General features: G+C 37.1%; 1 protein-coding gene across 4 annotated transcripts in view; it reads right to left on the bottom strand.

Moving 5' to 3' along the window:
• Positions 1 to 16,594, bottom strand: part of LOC124386466 (serine/threonine-protein phosphatase 2A 55 kDa regulatory subunit B beta isoform) — a 63,099-nt gene that overhangs the window by 11,278 nt on the left and 35,227 nt on the right. For 3 of the 4 annotated variants that reach the window (XM_046850320.1, XM_046850319.1, XM_046850322.1), the window contains 8 exons: positions 15,340 to 15,437; positions 14,773 to 14,938; positions 13,809 to 13,921; positions 10,394 to 10,571; positions 9,637 to 9,801; positions 7,084 to 7,253; positions 6,652 to 6,743; positions 2,560 to 4,415 (listed from right to left, as the gene is read on the bottom strand). In XM_046850320.1, coding sequence (XP_046706276.1) covers positions 4,136 to 4,415; positions 6,652 to 6,743; positions 7,084 to 7,253; positions 9,637 to 9,801; positions 10,394 to 10,571; positions 13,809 to 13,921; positions 14,773 to 14,938; positions 15,340 to 15,437 — 1,262 coding nt within the window. In that variant the 3' untranslated portion in view covers positions 2,560 to 4,135. Of the gene's footprint in view, positions 1 to 2,559; positions 4,416 to 6,651; positions 6,744 to 7,083; positions 7,254 to 9,636; positions 9,802 to 10,393; positions 10,572 to 13,808; positions 13,922 to 14,772; positions 14,939 to 15,339; positions 15,438 to 16,594 lie in introns of those variants that run through there. The other variant, XR_006925931.1, reaches the window with a different exon arrangement.

Below are 16,594 nucleotides of genomic sequence, written 5' to 3'. Positions count from 1 at the left end.
CCTTCATTAGCGATGTTCAAGATTAATCTGCACAATTCATCAATTCAAATCACATCCACCAAAAAATTTTAGAATTAGAAATGAGAAATTTAGAAATTTTAGATGACAGATGATGACAACTGGTTTAACCATTTTGCATTCAATGACTTATGCAATGAACTGATGCTGAGATGTTTTGGGGATTAAGACTATTTAGATGAAACCAGTATAATGATAAACATGACAAACTACTGATAATGTAGGGAACGCCGGACAATTGTACACAATCAATTCAATGAATGTACAAAAGCATTCCAAATTTGATTGAAGCAACAAGAAATGTTCTTATGATGAGCACAAATGAACCTTTTTTAATGGCAAAATCAGCTCATCAGGGATAAACACACATCGTTCACCTTAACTGTTAAATTCTGTAAAGCTGCTTTGAGACAATGTCTGTTGTGAAAAGTGCTATAGAAATAAACTTGACTTGACAGCTGCAGTCCAATAGTTAATTCCACCTTAGTAATTACTTTATCCTTGTCATGGTTCAGTTAGAGTCTCTTTTAGAAAGATGGAACACCAAAACTCAAAACTTATTTACACAGAGATAATTGAGAGAATTCTTATTTGTAGTTGAGAGCAATTAATAGGAATAGTGCTTAGTGGTTGCCTTGCATGGCTGGGATTGAAGGTTTGAATCATGTCTCTGAAGTGTTGTCATCCCATCCATGGACAAGTTCTAGGTAAAGACTCCCCCATGATGCTGTAAAGAATAAGTGACCTGGAAAATAGATGGTATCTAACAGACTGAGGTCCCCAAACTACGGCTAAATTTGGAATGATCTTCTAAACAATGCCAGAGACATATATTGAAAATTTATTTTTTTAAATGTTTTATTTTTACAATATCTATATTTAATAATAAAGGTTGGCTTTCAAATGTTCCCTTAGTTATTAATAGAGGCCGACAGCACCGATAGTTGATTGCTGGAACTGCAAAAATCCATACCAGTAGTTTTTCCGGCTTCCGGTCCAATGTCATTTCAGCGGCCTCTAGAGGCGAATAACTAACGCCACGTTTTTGCAATTTTCTGTTACACAGCCACCTGCCCACTATTACAGTTTTTCTCAGTTGCTATTAGAGCGTTTCTCAGATCAGAAATGAAATTCTTAAAACTCCATGTTCAACCTCCATGTCATTTATTCACTAGTGCACATCATAAAAACATTTCTTGTCGCTTTGCTAAAATTGCAAATGCTTTAGTACATTAATTTAATCGATGATGTACAATTTTCTGCTGTTTCCTACATTATCAGTTGTTTGTCATGTTGATCAAAATATATTATACCAGCTTCACCTAAACAGTCTTTATGGGACTCCCAAAACATCTCAGCATCAGTTCATTGCATAAGTCATTGAATGCAAAATAATTAAACCAGTTGTCATCATCTGTCAAGCTTAAATGTCTATTAAACTTTTTGTAAATGTGACATGAATTGATGAATTGTGTAGATGAATCTTGAATGTCGCTAATGAAGGAGAGTGAACGGCATCAGATCAACAAATAATTAAAAATAACCAATAAAAGTTCTCTAAAACAGGTCAAAGTTGAATCTTATGAACCTTCAAATGGAGAGTGTATACAGACAGAGCAAAACAAAATTATAAATTCTGAAAATGGATAAACAACTAAGAAACATATGAACACTTGTTTATTACAGTAAAAGTGTTAATCCTGTCCAGTCTCTTGCAATCAATATTAAATTAAATATGCAATCAAATAAAGGAATTTGTGCTGCTGATATTTATAAATGCAACACAGAAGGAAGTCAAATTTTGTGATTTGTGATTATAGTTTTGTGATCCAAACCATAGTTTATAACAAGAAATCCTGAAACTGTGCACCATCAAACTGACAACATGACTAAACAGTTTGATGATTTTGTTAGTGAACAATGACAAAGGGACTTTTCATTCTGATGGGAATGATATGCTTATTGACACAAATACTTTTGAGAGATGAACTAAGGATTATAAGAAAAGTTCAGGCTTTTGCAAGAAATCTAATGTGTTATGTTGTTTTTTACACATTGTTTTGAAAATGCTGGTAAAAAAAAAAAATAAAAACTGTAAAGAGATGAAAAATTGTGTGTGGTTCTTTACAAAAAAGTTTGGGGACTCCTGTAGTTTCTGTTTAAATGTAGCTTTCTGTACGACATTTTTAAAGGTTCAGAAATTTGACGCCACTATTAAATTAACAAGGAATGGTACATTTATGTACTAGGTCTTCTGGCAGTGTAGCAGGACACCATATACTGCACTATTTCTACAGATACAGTGTTTAAAGCGATGAACTTTAAAACTAGTTCCTCTCAATGACCACACGGGGGCGCACGCGATTCACTTTAAAGTTACAATATCAGAAACGGCAAAATTTTAACTTTATACAAACTATAAACACAGCCATACACAGAGATTCACCTCATTTAATTCATAAAAATGAAGTGTCTCTGCAGTGATTGTGTTAATGCAGAAACTGAATTAGACAAAGCAAGTCAAAATCAAACAATTTCCACTTGCACGTTTTCATTTTTTATTTCAACAAATTCCATTAAGCATAAAGACTGCATGTCATTCAATTGCATTTAAATACATTCTGAGCTATAAAACTTTGTTCCATTAACAAGTTCTCAACTGAAATTGGTTAGATGTTACTTTTTTTTTTTTTTTTAAACGACTTGTACCTAAAATTCCCTGATATCATATATTCTTCATGTCTAGTTAGGCTACATTATTCATCGACCATTCACTTTTGTCCACATCATGAAATATACTTAAAAGTAGGATGGTGCATTAGCTGAGAGAAATGCACAAGAGTGGAACATGTGAGCTGTCTGAATAAGAGGCAAAAGTATTTCATGCTGCAGTTTGCACCCTGCTGAGCAGACATTCTCTTAGTTAATTAGAGCGATTCGTCACGAGTGCAATAACTGCTTCCACCTAACACTGCACTAAACGATTCAAATCCAGGGATGTACACTTTGAAATCAGAAGCCTACAGAGCTGACATCATGACCTGTTTTGCGTAATTCAAGTACTTACATTTTGTGTATCTGAATACATCACTTTCGTTCATGTTTCCTTACACAAAGCTATTGTCCACTTTTCGTTTAAAAAAAAAAAAAAAAAAAAAAACAGTCACGTTCCACAAACCAACATATCACACCATTCAAAAACCATGATCGCATCCCATAGACCCCCTTCCCAACTGCTCTCGAGTCCACATACGAAAAGAAGGCACCACAGCTTATTAAATGAAACAACATAAAAAGACGAATAAAACAGCAACGTTGATGACTTCTTCAGACCACATATACCTCCACATTTTCAAAGAAATCAGGTAGCAAAGAACTAAAATCATGTTCAGAAATTGTATATGGCCTTAGCATCAGTGTGCACGGCCAGATCCAAAGTCCAGTTCAGTTTCATTGACAGATGTGTAGAGGATGAAGGGCATTAGGGAATGGAACTGTGTCCTTTCTGTCTAGACCTTTGTCAGCTTCATTATAGAGTGCCCTTTGGTGTCAGAATCCTGGGCACTGATGCGAGAGTCAATGAAAAAAACAGACCACACAAAGCTTACTGACAATGTCCTTAGAGTCAGATCTGTTAAACCTGATGATTCTAAAGAAACAGCGCATGTTATGCATTGTTTCAATGTTAAACCATCAGGTCTTTTCCTGCGAATGGAGGAGTAAATAAATAGAATAAATAACAGGTGCTTAAAAGAGAAAGAGAGGAAATGTGGGCGTGGCGATGAAAATAGGACAGTAGAATGAGTTATGTAAAAAAAAAAAAGCATAGCGCATCTTATTCGAACTCTCCAGCGCGCAACATGCCTGCGTCTTTAATTTCGGTCTGGTCATGCTCTCTGGATTTCCAGCTCCTTTTGGCACAAAAAGTTTACCTTCCACCAGCATCATGACTCCTGCAACCAAACACTGGCCCCATGCAGCGATCAGGCACTCCAGTCTGCCTGTCTGAGTGTCCATGCGTGTGTGTATGAGTGTGTGTGTGTGTGTGTGTGTGTGTGTGTGTGTGTGTGTGTGTGTGTGTGTGTGTGTGTGTGGGGCCACCCAAGCTGTGCCTGCGTTAGTTGACCTTATCCTGGAAGATATAGAGGTTGTTAGTGGCGGCTACGGCAATAATGTTCTCTGAGGGGTGCCAGGTGGTATGCAAGATTTTCTTGCTGAAGTCCAGGCTGTCGACGCTGATTTCGTCCTTGCGCCGCTTTCCACCCACACACACCTTGCGCGGCTTCAGGATGGCCCGCGGCTTGCTGTTCTCTCGCGACGCCTCCAGAGTCACATCCCGTTTTGTATTGCGGTCAAACATTCGGAAGAAGTTGTTGTATGAGCCGGTCATGATCATGCTGCAGAAATCATGAAAGATAAGGCTGTAAAATTCAACATGTACAATATATACTTACAATATATAGATAACATGTAAAATATATACCTTGATATAAAAACAAGAACTTTCTCTACACACACACACACAAATAACTTTTTAATCTCTATTATTTTATCTTCATTACCCCAGGTTTTGTCTTTATCTATATTTGCCTTTGTATTACTCAGTAAGTTCACACTACTTTGTTCACTTAAGTCAAACGTTAATCATCTAATGATCTAAGTTTATCATTTAAAAGTTAATCACACTAATTTGTTTACTTAAGTTTACTTAATCATCTCAACAAATAAGGTAATATCTCATGATGTGTGTTATGGACATGTGGACCTTACATTATGCAAATCAACTTTCTAAAGTCAAAACTGATAGGATCAGAGCTCACATATATGTATGTATATCAACCTAAAGTAAATATTTTAACATCTGTTTATGCTCAAAAGTAAAAAGGGGATGGATGGATGGATGGATGGATGGATGGATGGATGGATAGATCGATCGATTTGCCATCTACCAGAATTGCAAATAAAAATGTAGCAAAATGACGTGCATTCTAAGTCCAGCACCAAAATATCAGAAACATTTGGACAAGTCCCATATGATAACAAGCTCATTTGATTACGTGTTTGTCCGTTTCTCTATGGTGCATAATTTTTTCAAGAAACTTGATTAATGTTTGCTTAACTGGCTCCTTACCCAACACGAACTTTGTAGAAAGAAGATATTAGACAGCAAATAAATTTTTTTTTTTGTATTTTGTTAAAAAATATATTCAAGCTTATTTAATTTAAAATGCATAAGTATGCTATTGGCAGAAGAATGAACTCTTTCTAAAGTGTTTTATTTATTAATTTTTTTGGTGTTGTACCAGTTTTTCCAGACTGCCTCATATTTAGTAAGTGGAAAGACCGTCAAACAAACATGGAACATCTGCTGAAAGCAATTAACCGGAAACGTACCTAAATGTGGAATAATAGCCATAATAGAAACGAAGAGGATTACATTTCCTGTAAGAGCCTCTGCTCTAAAGTTCTATTTATATCCACACAGTAATCCAGCACACAGTTATCAATAGAGTAGCCATTGTAGGTATTGTAATAATAGCCAGGATAAAGAAATACCTAAATAATATCATTATGTGACTGGTACAATCAGATTGATGTACTCAATGGAATAGTTATAGTGTGGTAATGACACAAATGTATATAATCATAGCACAATCATTTCAGATCTGGTCTTTTGTTAAGCAAATTGTGATGTGTGTCGAGCTGCAATGATGATTCCGTTAACTTTTTATGGATATCATTACAGCATAATTGCTGTACAAAACATGCTAATTGACAAAATAAATTTGATGTGCAGTAACTGCACAATAAGAATGATCATAAAAATGATACATAATTAGCTACACTGCTTGCATGTTATGTGAGCCATCTATGAATACGGATTTGAAGTGGGATGATTTTTTAGTATTTCAAGGGTTAGGCTGTAAAGTCCACCCTTGTAAAGTAGCAAATAATTATTCTGGACTGAGAATGAGATTCTGGACTATGGTCTGTGCTTATGCCTACTACACTACACTGTCAATAAACAAAAACTACCCATGTCACACAACTCAAACCTACCCTGAGGCAACCCCACATCATCAACCCTAACCTGAACCACACCCACCTTCAACCCCACCCTGAACCAAGCCCCACCTCCTTAACCCCCACCCAAATCCATACCCCACCCCAACAACCCTACCCTGAACCAAACCCCACCTCATTAACCTTACCCAAATCCAAACCCCCATCATCAACCAGATTCTGAACCAAACACCACCTCATCAACCCTATCCTGAACCAAGCACCACCTCATTAACCCCCCACCCAAATACAAATCCAACCTCATCAACCTGATTCTGAACCAAACCCATCAACCAAATCCTGAACCAAACGCCACCTTATCAACCCCACCCTGAACCAAACCCCACCTCATTCTCCACTTAAATCCAAACCCCACCTCTTTAACCCCATCTTTTAAAATGTTCAGTAAAACAGGAGATGAAATATTAACAAAGAAAACTCATGGCACACTGAATTCAATACTTAAAATATAAATGTTTAGATTTCCATTAACTGATATTAATAACTGCCAAGTAAAAAATGTGGTGTGCATTAGATGTCATCCGCATCATTACTGTGAATATATCTAACCTGTCCGATCCGTTCCAGACACACTCGAACTTGTCAAAGATGCAGTCGTTCTCATACAAGGAGCAGAGTTTACTCCTCAGGTAGTCATGGACCTAAAGAAGCACACAGCCAAAAGCAGAGTGCATTTCATCAGAAAACCTACTCGTTATATAACCGAGCTGTTTTTAGTTACAGTATAGTGGGAATCCTGTAATAAACGAGTGAATACCCAAATCAGTTAAATAAATAATACAAATAAAAGAGCACATTTACTAATATTATTAGGATGTGTAAACCATTTATAAGGAAAACACAAAGGAACAGTTTCTTTTAAAACAACAGATAAACATTCAGATTTTCCAATTGCTAATCACCATGCTTTTTAAAACATGCACATTTCTCAAAAATGTTAAGCAATACCATAAGAGGAGGAAAGCAAAATGAAAGCTTCACCTGATAGGTCTCTAGGGGTTTGCTTTCCATGTTTAGGTCCCACACCTTAACGGTCAGATAATCCCGGGTCATCAGGTAGCGCCCACTGTGGCTGAACTTGACATCGGAGATGGATGAGATGATTTCAGAAAAAAAGGACCGGTTGCTTGGGTCCTCGGGCTCTTCAAAGACTGCATGAATAGATATTGAAAGAATGTAAAAAAAAAAAAAAAAATGCTTGATAGCAAGATGCACAATCTCACCTCAAACTCTCACAGTGCAACTCAACAAAATAGACAATGTTCTAAATTAGATTTCCTTCCCACCGAAACCAGTGAAGCAAGAGATGATATCAGCTCTCAGTTACTCCTTCTATGCTGTGTGAGTTGGTCTGTGCTGTCTCAGCAGCATGTCTCCATGACAAATAAAAGCCATGAGCACAGGGAGTGAGGATAGATCAGTTTCGAGGCACAAAGCTCTAGCCACTTGGGCTCGGCTGGATTGAGTGTGTGTCCCAGACAGACGTTATGTCACCTGTCATTCCACAAATCCATCCAAGTGCAAGTTAAGTTGCATACCGTTCACTAGAGCGTAATGAGTTCTCTGGGGAGCTACGCTGCGAGTGCAGAAAAGCTGCAGGGGGTCTCCATGGCACAGCACACATCGATTTTTCTGAATATTCCTCAGGACAGGACTAAGATTTATTAGTGTAAAGGGAAAGCAGAAGGAGCAGAAGAAGAAGGAGGAGGAGGAGGAGGAAGGAAGGAAGAGTGCACACACACAGAGCTGCACAAACCTTGAAATCGTCTCACACGAACACACACTATGCTACCAGATGATTTTAGTGACACTCTATTGCCCCACACAAGCTGGTGTTCTACTCCAGGTGAAGATAACAGCTGTGTGTATGATGCTTAGACACTAAAGAAGGGTTCTAAAACAACTCATCAAGGCCACTCCTGCCCCAGGTCATACAATGCAAACAACCCATTTAACAGGATGTGTGTGTATAAAGCAGCTACCATAACCATAAAGCTGAGCAAATTGCTGGATTTTTTCACGTTTGGGATTTCCATACACACGGCTCGGCGCATTGATTTATTTTTTCAAACCGCCGCTTAAATGTCAATGTATTCAATCGGATTTTAAAATGCACACCCCTGCCTATAATCTTGCACCAGACTCTGTGGAGATCCAAAGCCCAGAGGAGATCTTAAAGAAATTTATCGGGGTCCAGTTATCAAGTTGGTCGCATGTATGGATTTTTCAGCATCCATTAAATCATTTCAAAATGAAATTAAGGAGGTTAAGCCATAGCAAACATAATTATATTAAATATTAGCATAAGCTTCACCTTCTTTTTCCCCTGGTGAAGGTGGGATAATCCCTGTCACAGCTGACAGGCAGTTTGGTCTCTTGGGGGAAAAGATTGAGTAGAAGGAGCTGTAAGCTCTATGCATTTGTAATGTCTGTTTAGTGAAGAGTCTGCAGACAAATCTTGAATTTTGCTAAGGATTTCTTTTTTTTTAGAATTTAGGATATGTATAAAAATGTTTACAAAAGTGTTTTAAAAAAGACTTACTGGGTAATTGCATTGAATACACAGGAAAGTATTTCTGGCCTTCTCAGATTATATTGTCATTGCTACGTTTGACTTTTACTGTACAGCTACTTTATTTTAATGAGATTTTAAGATGGCAGCTCTACATATCCTCCTGCCATCTGGAGGCTTCTTCATATCCCCAGATCAGACAATAAAACAACCACAACAATGGGGAAAATTGCCTGAAAAGGAGGTAACAGATCATGACTGCATTTGTATTGACAGGACAAATGTTCAATCCAGAATATTCATTCATTTATCTCCTTCTACCTGTCATTTATATGTCATTTAGCTGTTTTCTACACTGAACAGAAAAGACAACAGTCCGACAGAGAGCAGCATGCACACACTCACATTTACACACTCATTCACACCATGGGGCATTTTAAAGTCTCTAGCTATTTTTATAATGTTTAAAAATAATTTTTTAAGTGGTGGAAACAGAGTAATCCCACATAAGCTGTGTACGTGATTACTAGCCACAGACAGTAATCTGTCTTCAGAAAAACTGCTAAAAATAGCATCTAACAGAATTGCATTGAACATCAAACAGTAGGCAATTTGGCAGTGACGTTTTGTCTCTGACCAGTGGGACCTGGAGCAATGACATTAGCTACAAAAACAGACACTTTTAAACATAAATATAATACATGATCGATGAATCTAGCTGAAGAGATCTACTGCAGTTCAGCAGCTACAACAAGAGTTTGTCATTTGTTCACCATTCCTTCCTTCACTATCTACATGGTCAGTCACTGTAGATCCGAAATCTATTACACTGGGTGTGGAAGACAACCACAGAAGCCAGCAGAATGCAAAGAATCGAGTCGAATACCCTAGAGCAGCAACACAACCCAATGCCCCCAGATGGTAACTTTCTCACTTGAAATTAGGTGACCTTATTCATAGCGCTGCCTCAGATGAAATCCAACATTATATTAAGTCGTAGAGGTATTGAAATTGGTACTTACACTTGGAGTGGTTATCGCAGAGGGCAGCAGCTCTCATGTCGCACAGACGGATAGAGCCTTTACTGCTGCTGTAGACAAATGTGTTGCAGTGGTGCGGGTGAAACTCTGCTGCTGTGATCACCTCTGTCAGCTCCTCCATGTTGGCTGGCTTAATGTCCACAATGTCTAAAAAAAATTACTAAGGAAACACTTTTGGATATGGGAACGTCTTTTTATTTTATTTTCAGAAAAAAAAACTATTAACTGAAGTGCTAATGCGATGTGGAGATACATAACTGCTACTCCTACTATTAGTGGGATATTTAGCACGTAAAAGCCTGGCTGTGACTAATATAGCAATCCCTTCAGGTATATATTAAGGTCTTAAAACTTGGGGCCAGTTCCAGACAGACTGTATCATAACACAACCAACCCAACTGGGTTTCTTCTGTCAGTCAACAAACACTATGACTAATTGTGTTGATCTTGCCATTTCAGACTTCCAGATAATTTTTTCAGTTGCCTATACTGTAAGTAATTCCATATAATCACTATGTACATCAGCAACAAAGACAGTAGATGAAAACTGACCTATATACAGTACCACTGATATGGTTAGAAATGTTAAATCATTCTCCATTGTTTAGCCTTATACACAGACATACAAACTAGCAATGTCATGCAGTGTCACAGTTTTGCAATGTTCCTCTACTACGTCTAAGCTTTTTTTAATTAAAGTACACAAAATGTACAACTTTCCCTTATAACAAAAGGATACTGAAGCTCCTGTTGGTGATTTCCAGGTGCCACAAGTTGATCCTAAGGTCATCTGTAGACATGTATGTTTCATAGTCACTGTTAACAGAGATGGAATTGATGTGGTATGTGTGGCCATTAGAGAAAACCCTTCTGGGTGTCGCTTCCACCATGAGGTCCATTGGCCTCAGCACTGGCACCTGCAATGACAGGGATCAAACCAGAATTAGAACACATTCACATGTAAGAAGTCCACCCTGAATAACTGATCTATAATTGTGCAAATGTTATTCTTTCATTAACCTTCATTTAACTTTTCAATATAACCCACTATGCTGTCTGTCATCTGATCTTACTTCGTCTCTACCTAAAGTGACTGGTCTTTTCAGTACTCGCAACTGCACATCTGTATAATCTGTCTCAAATATTAAATGCAAATACATGTCATCTATAAGAACACTAACAGTGTTTTTGCTGTTGTAATATTGCATTGCATTCTGGAACTTTAAGTCCAGCTTGTGCTGTCTCTCTTGTTTACAGAGCTATTAGAAAACCCTGATTTTTCTTTTGTTGGGACTTCTTACATGAATAAAGACAATACAGCAACAAACCCAGAATCAATAAGCATACCAAACATGAGTCAAAATAAGCAGATTCCATATATATCAGAATTAGGGGGTTTACAGTTAACATTTCTGATTTATTATATTTTTATCAAAATCCTGAAAAAATCCAAGAACACAAATTGCTGTGCAAATAGAACACGTATTATTCTGTATAGATATTTTTCTTTCATGTTACTTATTTTTACTAACGTAAATTTTTTTTATAAAAAAAAAGAAAAATATTTCTTTCTTTCACAGGCACCTCTTCGTCTACTGATCAGGGCTAAAGACCACCATAATGGCTATTCTGGAATCGTGCCACTGTATTTCATGCCCCACTGTGCTGCGTCTATTCTGTGCTGCCCTACAGCCCCTCCTGCAAGACTTAATTGCTCCATACAGATGTGGAGTGCATCTTAGTCCAAAATGGCACGTTTTGAAGCAGCAGGAAGCCTCTCCTTGTGTGATTTCCTCCTTCTATAGCACAAAGCAATAAAGCTTCTCCACACAGCAGGTGAGGTGTTTAAAATCAGGCCCTAGAGCAACCTCGACTACACTAATCATTATCTTCATGCTCTTAAACGGTCTGAATTTTTAAATATGAATATGAATTAGGCTGTGTTAGTTTAAGATGCCACTTCACAACTAACAGTGTTCTTTATTATGACTATGATAAAATAAAACAATGCCTGGTTGTTATGCACACTGATATGTGTTTTTTCTTGTTTAAATCTTCTCTGCTGACATCTATGCTTTGATTATTAATGACAAATTTTTCCATTCTGTCATTTTTTATGTTGTCCAAAATGTCAATGAGCAGAGAAAAGAATAGACTTTCTAGAGACCCAGTGCCATATCAGACATCTTTGAACAAAGTCCATTAGTATTTTTTCAGGAAATATTAATTAATTCCTCTTTAGGTATAATCGCACACATTCAAGCCGATATAATGGATGGTAAAACAGTAGGTTACATAGCTGTTTTAAGTACGATTTACATACTTTCAGCACCGAATAAAGAAGAAGAAATTGCAAAAATAATTATTTCAAAATGATCAAATATTAAACACATGATCTTAAATACATTTAGAAAGAGAAATTCATTTTAGGGTAGAGATTTAACCATATGTGAAAATACTATGCAGATTAAGAGAATAATACAAATACAGATATGAATAATAGATTTTTTTTTTTTCTTTGCCAGAAAAGGCATCTAGATGACGTGAGATGTCATGTGAGCATAAGGTTTTGACAGCAAATCCTCAGACATGAAGCTCACAGAAATACAAAGACCACATTCATTACCAGAAACATTAGCATTCCTTAGTAACTGCCTGGCCAGGACTATATTTAATTAGCCTATAAATTAGGCTAATATTTGGATAGAAAATATCAATTACGGGTATAAAATTACAATTTGAGATTTAAAAAGTCATATGTCCTAGTTTTGAACTCGAGTGTCGATGCTGAGATCGAGGAACTGTCGGAATACAAACCTCATAGAGAACACATTTTAAACATTTTAATTAAAATAATAAAAGATGAATGAAAAAACAAACAAACACCACTTCCAGTTAAGGGGCATTAATCAGATACAGATACACAATGGCATTGTGTTTCACCTTTATTTGGAAATTATAATTTTTTTTTTTTGACCTTTTGTTTTGGATTATTGTTTGGAATTATAAAATTCACCCACATTATAGTCCAGTCATTAATTATAAAATAAAAACTTTTAAAAGTATGTTTGCTGTTTCTACTTAGGGAATGCCAACTTCTATGTATGTGCTATTCTTGGTATCTACTGTCGGTCCAGGAATACAACCACAAACATAATAGATTGTAAGAATATGATGCTGGCAACAACTTGCTCCATAGGCCATATTAGCACTCTATGCTCTACCACTCTTCACCCCTTTGCCTGTGTGCACTGATAAATCCCTCTGTCCATCTCTAGCACGCATACATGTTACGCTTCAAATAGGATTGCCATCCTTTCCCTGCCATCAGCCCTATGTCAGGCTAATCTTTCAGACAAAGGCACAGGAGCAGTGCGTTTTAATCCATTAGGCCATGAAGCTACAAACGGAGACACTGCAGTAAACATTAATGGACACTTTGAGTCATGCCCTTCTTTGTATCTGAATTCAATTTGGAGGGAGGGGTGAAAGTGCACAATGGAACGAGGACGAGAGAGAGAGAGAGAGAGAGAGAGAGAGAGAGATGATCATGTCGCCTTCATTGCACACAATCATCACTCTCACCAGCTGCCTTTGATTAAGAGGAAGACACTGTCTATTGATGATAGCACATCATTTATCAGTGCTGACTCTGTGCACACAAAATGTTGATTTTTTTTAAACTGGGAATTCAAGTGTAGAGTGAAAGCTACACGTAGATTTAACAACAAAATGCACCATAAAGCATCTGTTGAACTGCTAGTAACTGCCTTAACTTCCGATTCAAACAGAATTTCACAAAGCAAATTTCAAGCCACGGTCAGCAGTATTGTAAATGAATTGAAAAGGAGTATAGCTAGCTATTCAAATTCTGACAAAAGAACAGTTAGTCTGCAAATTAGACAAAGCTGATGAGGCTGTAGATTTTTGCGCTGTAACACTGTACAGTGGTATAACTAGTCACATCTCCGTGATAGAGGAACTTCAAAATCCCCAGTGACTTCAGCCAAGATGTAATGTTAATTTTCATACTTTTGCCCCATTGACTGTTGCATAATTAATGCTGAACACATTGTATTAATTGTATTATGTAGTAATTGTGTTTATTGTATTAATTGTAATGATGCTTTGAGGAGCAGAAGTACTGTGCTGACCCGTAGTGACGTAATGGTGGAAGGGTCTCTGATCCTCCCATCCTCATCCTTCAGATTGTAGCCCTCTGGTCTTTTATCTCTTTCACTGATCTTCCACAGCTTCACAGTTTTATCTGAGAGAGAGAGTGAGAGAGGCAGAGTGTGGAGAATGAGCAACAAGAAATTGCACACAATCTGGAACAATAGTGGCAGCTCTCCAGCTCATGCAGCATGTAAATTATATTGTCCGAGATAAATGAAACACACCTTTCGTTTCTTTACTATGAGAGAAAATAAACTATAAATATATAATGCATAAAGAAAACTCATACATTTTATCTCTTTTTATTATTTATCGATTGTTTGCTTCAGTTCAGTCTATGGTGCCGTGACATTATAAATTGCATTAGTCATGGTTGATGAATGCACCTAACACTATACTGTCCTCTTCTAACAACTAATAAGTGAAATTAGCAATTACCACAGCCCTCTTACGTTTATATACTATATAGCCAAAATGTTTGTGGTAAAAAAAAACAATACAACCATGCTTTTTGAACATTTAAATTCCTAATCCAGCCTCCCCTTTGCTATCATATTAACCTCCACTCTTCTAAAAAAGAATTTCTCAAAATTTTGAAGCAAATTTCCTATTCATAGATTGGTGAGATCATGAAATGGTGTTGGGTGAGGAGGTCTGGAGTTTAGCTAGCATGCTTATTCATCCCACCTTATATTAGTGAAGATTGTTATTTTGTTTGCAGAATTATTTGATACCAAGATTTTTTCTGAAGTGAAATCATCTTACTTGATTAAAGATCTACTAAAGTTCAATGAATAACATACTGTAGATAGCTGAATATTTAACCAATAACTAGCATTAGAGAACTAACATAAGGATGTCTTAGTGACTAGCAAGTTAGCTAGGCTATTAATCAAACATCTGAATAATTTGTATACCACAACACCTGCTCACTCAACTCACCGTTGGTAGAGAGAAGGAAGTACGCTGCATTCTGCTGAGGCAGCCATCTTATTTTGTTGATCTTCTCCTCAATCTCAAGACTCTTTAGGTAGTCAAACTCCGGCTCATGGCTCTGAAATGTGCTGTAAACATTGTACTCTCCTCTTCTTTGAAGTTGGTTCTTACTCTAGATGTGAGATGGAGAAAGTGCAATCAAACATCTCAGGTTGGTTACGTATCCGCAGCAAATCTTAGCACTAAATCGTAATCAAAAATATTACTGAATTTGTGCAGGACATTCTTACAAACTGAATTAAACTATGTAGAGGTGGATGTTCTGTTGAATTTGGTGGTAACACAGCATATTAATGTATTCATGGTCAATATTGCATGTTCATATTTGTTGACTAGTACACACAAGCTGTACATTGGCTATTTGTTACTAGATGAATTATGCTGCAATAGAGGTAGTGAAAGTATTAGCGGTAACTACAGTAAGTAGTAATCACTCTAGAAAGATAGAAGATTATGTTAGCATGTAATGTTATGTGAAAGTGCAGGATGACCCATGCTCATTCTTGCATTTACCTCCTGCTCCCTCTGGAAAACCACCACACGTCCTCCCTTGTCCCCAGTGGCCAAAAGCTCCCCTGTTGAGTTGAACTCAACCGTGGAGATGATGTCAGCTGCAACAGAGGATAACACAGACAGGGGAGGGAGGGAGGGAGGGAGAGAGAGAGAGAGAGAGAGAGAGAGAGAGAGAGAGAGAGAGAGAGAGAGAGAGAGAGAGAGAGAGAGAGAGAGAGAGAGAGAGAGAGAGTGTGTAAATGAGTAAGAGACTGATTTTAAACATACTCCCACTGTCTAGCAGGCACACAAAGATAGAATTACGCTGTACCATGTTAATTTGAGAGAAGAACAGCAAAGCTACTGGCAACATTTTCAGTCAAATCAGATTACACCACATAAAGAGAAGTATTAGAGGAGGAGTGACATTATTAGGCAAAGTGTTATTTTTAAAACACTTGTAAGACTGTTCTTTAGTAATCTGGCACTTTATCACATGCCGCATTACAGACCACATATAAATCCAGCGCCCTATTGTCACAGGCTTTGGGTAAGCAGAAGCACACAGAGCGCGCATCGGCTTTAGGGGTTTAATGAAGTGCAAATATGTTGGCCATTGTCTTCAAATTAAACCAGAGAATCAGCTCATTTTATATATATAAAAAATATACAAAATATACATATACACACATTATTTATATATTTATATATATGTGTGTGTATATATATATATATATATATATATATATATATATATATATATATATATATATATATATATATATATATACACATACATACATATACATACATACATACATACATACATACACACACACACACACACACACACACACACACACACACACACACACACACATATACATATACATATCTCACACATATAAGCACACTTCTGTTCTAGTGACCCACATATTGCTGAAAATAGATAAAATATGGATTGTCAGATGATCTTATGGTCTGACCTGGGAAGCATGAAATTTAATCCCCCAAATCATCTTGCACAAGCCAGAATTCGCTACACCATAATCCCCCTTTTTTTAATCAAAGCACTATCTATGAGCAGGAGTTCAGTCGGCATTGTAATTCATTCAGCGTTGTTGTTTCACGATGTTCCCTCCATGTTCCTTTACACAGTATGTTCATTCTACTAGAGAGAGATGTTGAGGGAATACATCTTCACACAAGCAACAGTGAAACAGGTCCAAGCTGGTCAAGCACCAGCAAAAGAGATTACTGAAAAACCCTTCATAAA

Source organism: Silurus meridionalis, chromosome 5 (assembly GCF_014805685.1).
Source record: "Silurus meridionalis isolate SWU-2019-XX chromosome 5, ASM1480568v1, whole genome shotgun sequence".
NCBI classification, from domain to species: Eukaryota; Metazoa; Chordata; class Actinopteri; order Siluriformes; family Siluridae; genus Silurus; species Silurus meridionalis.
Note: the sequence above shows the minus strand (reverse complement) of the source record. Positions and strands in the feature narration are given on the sequence as shown.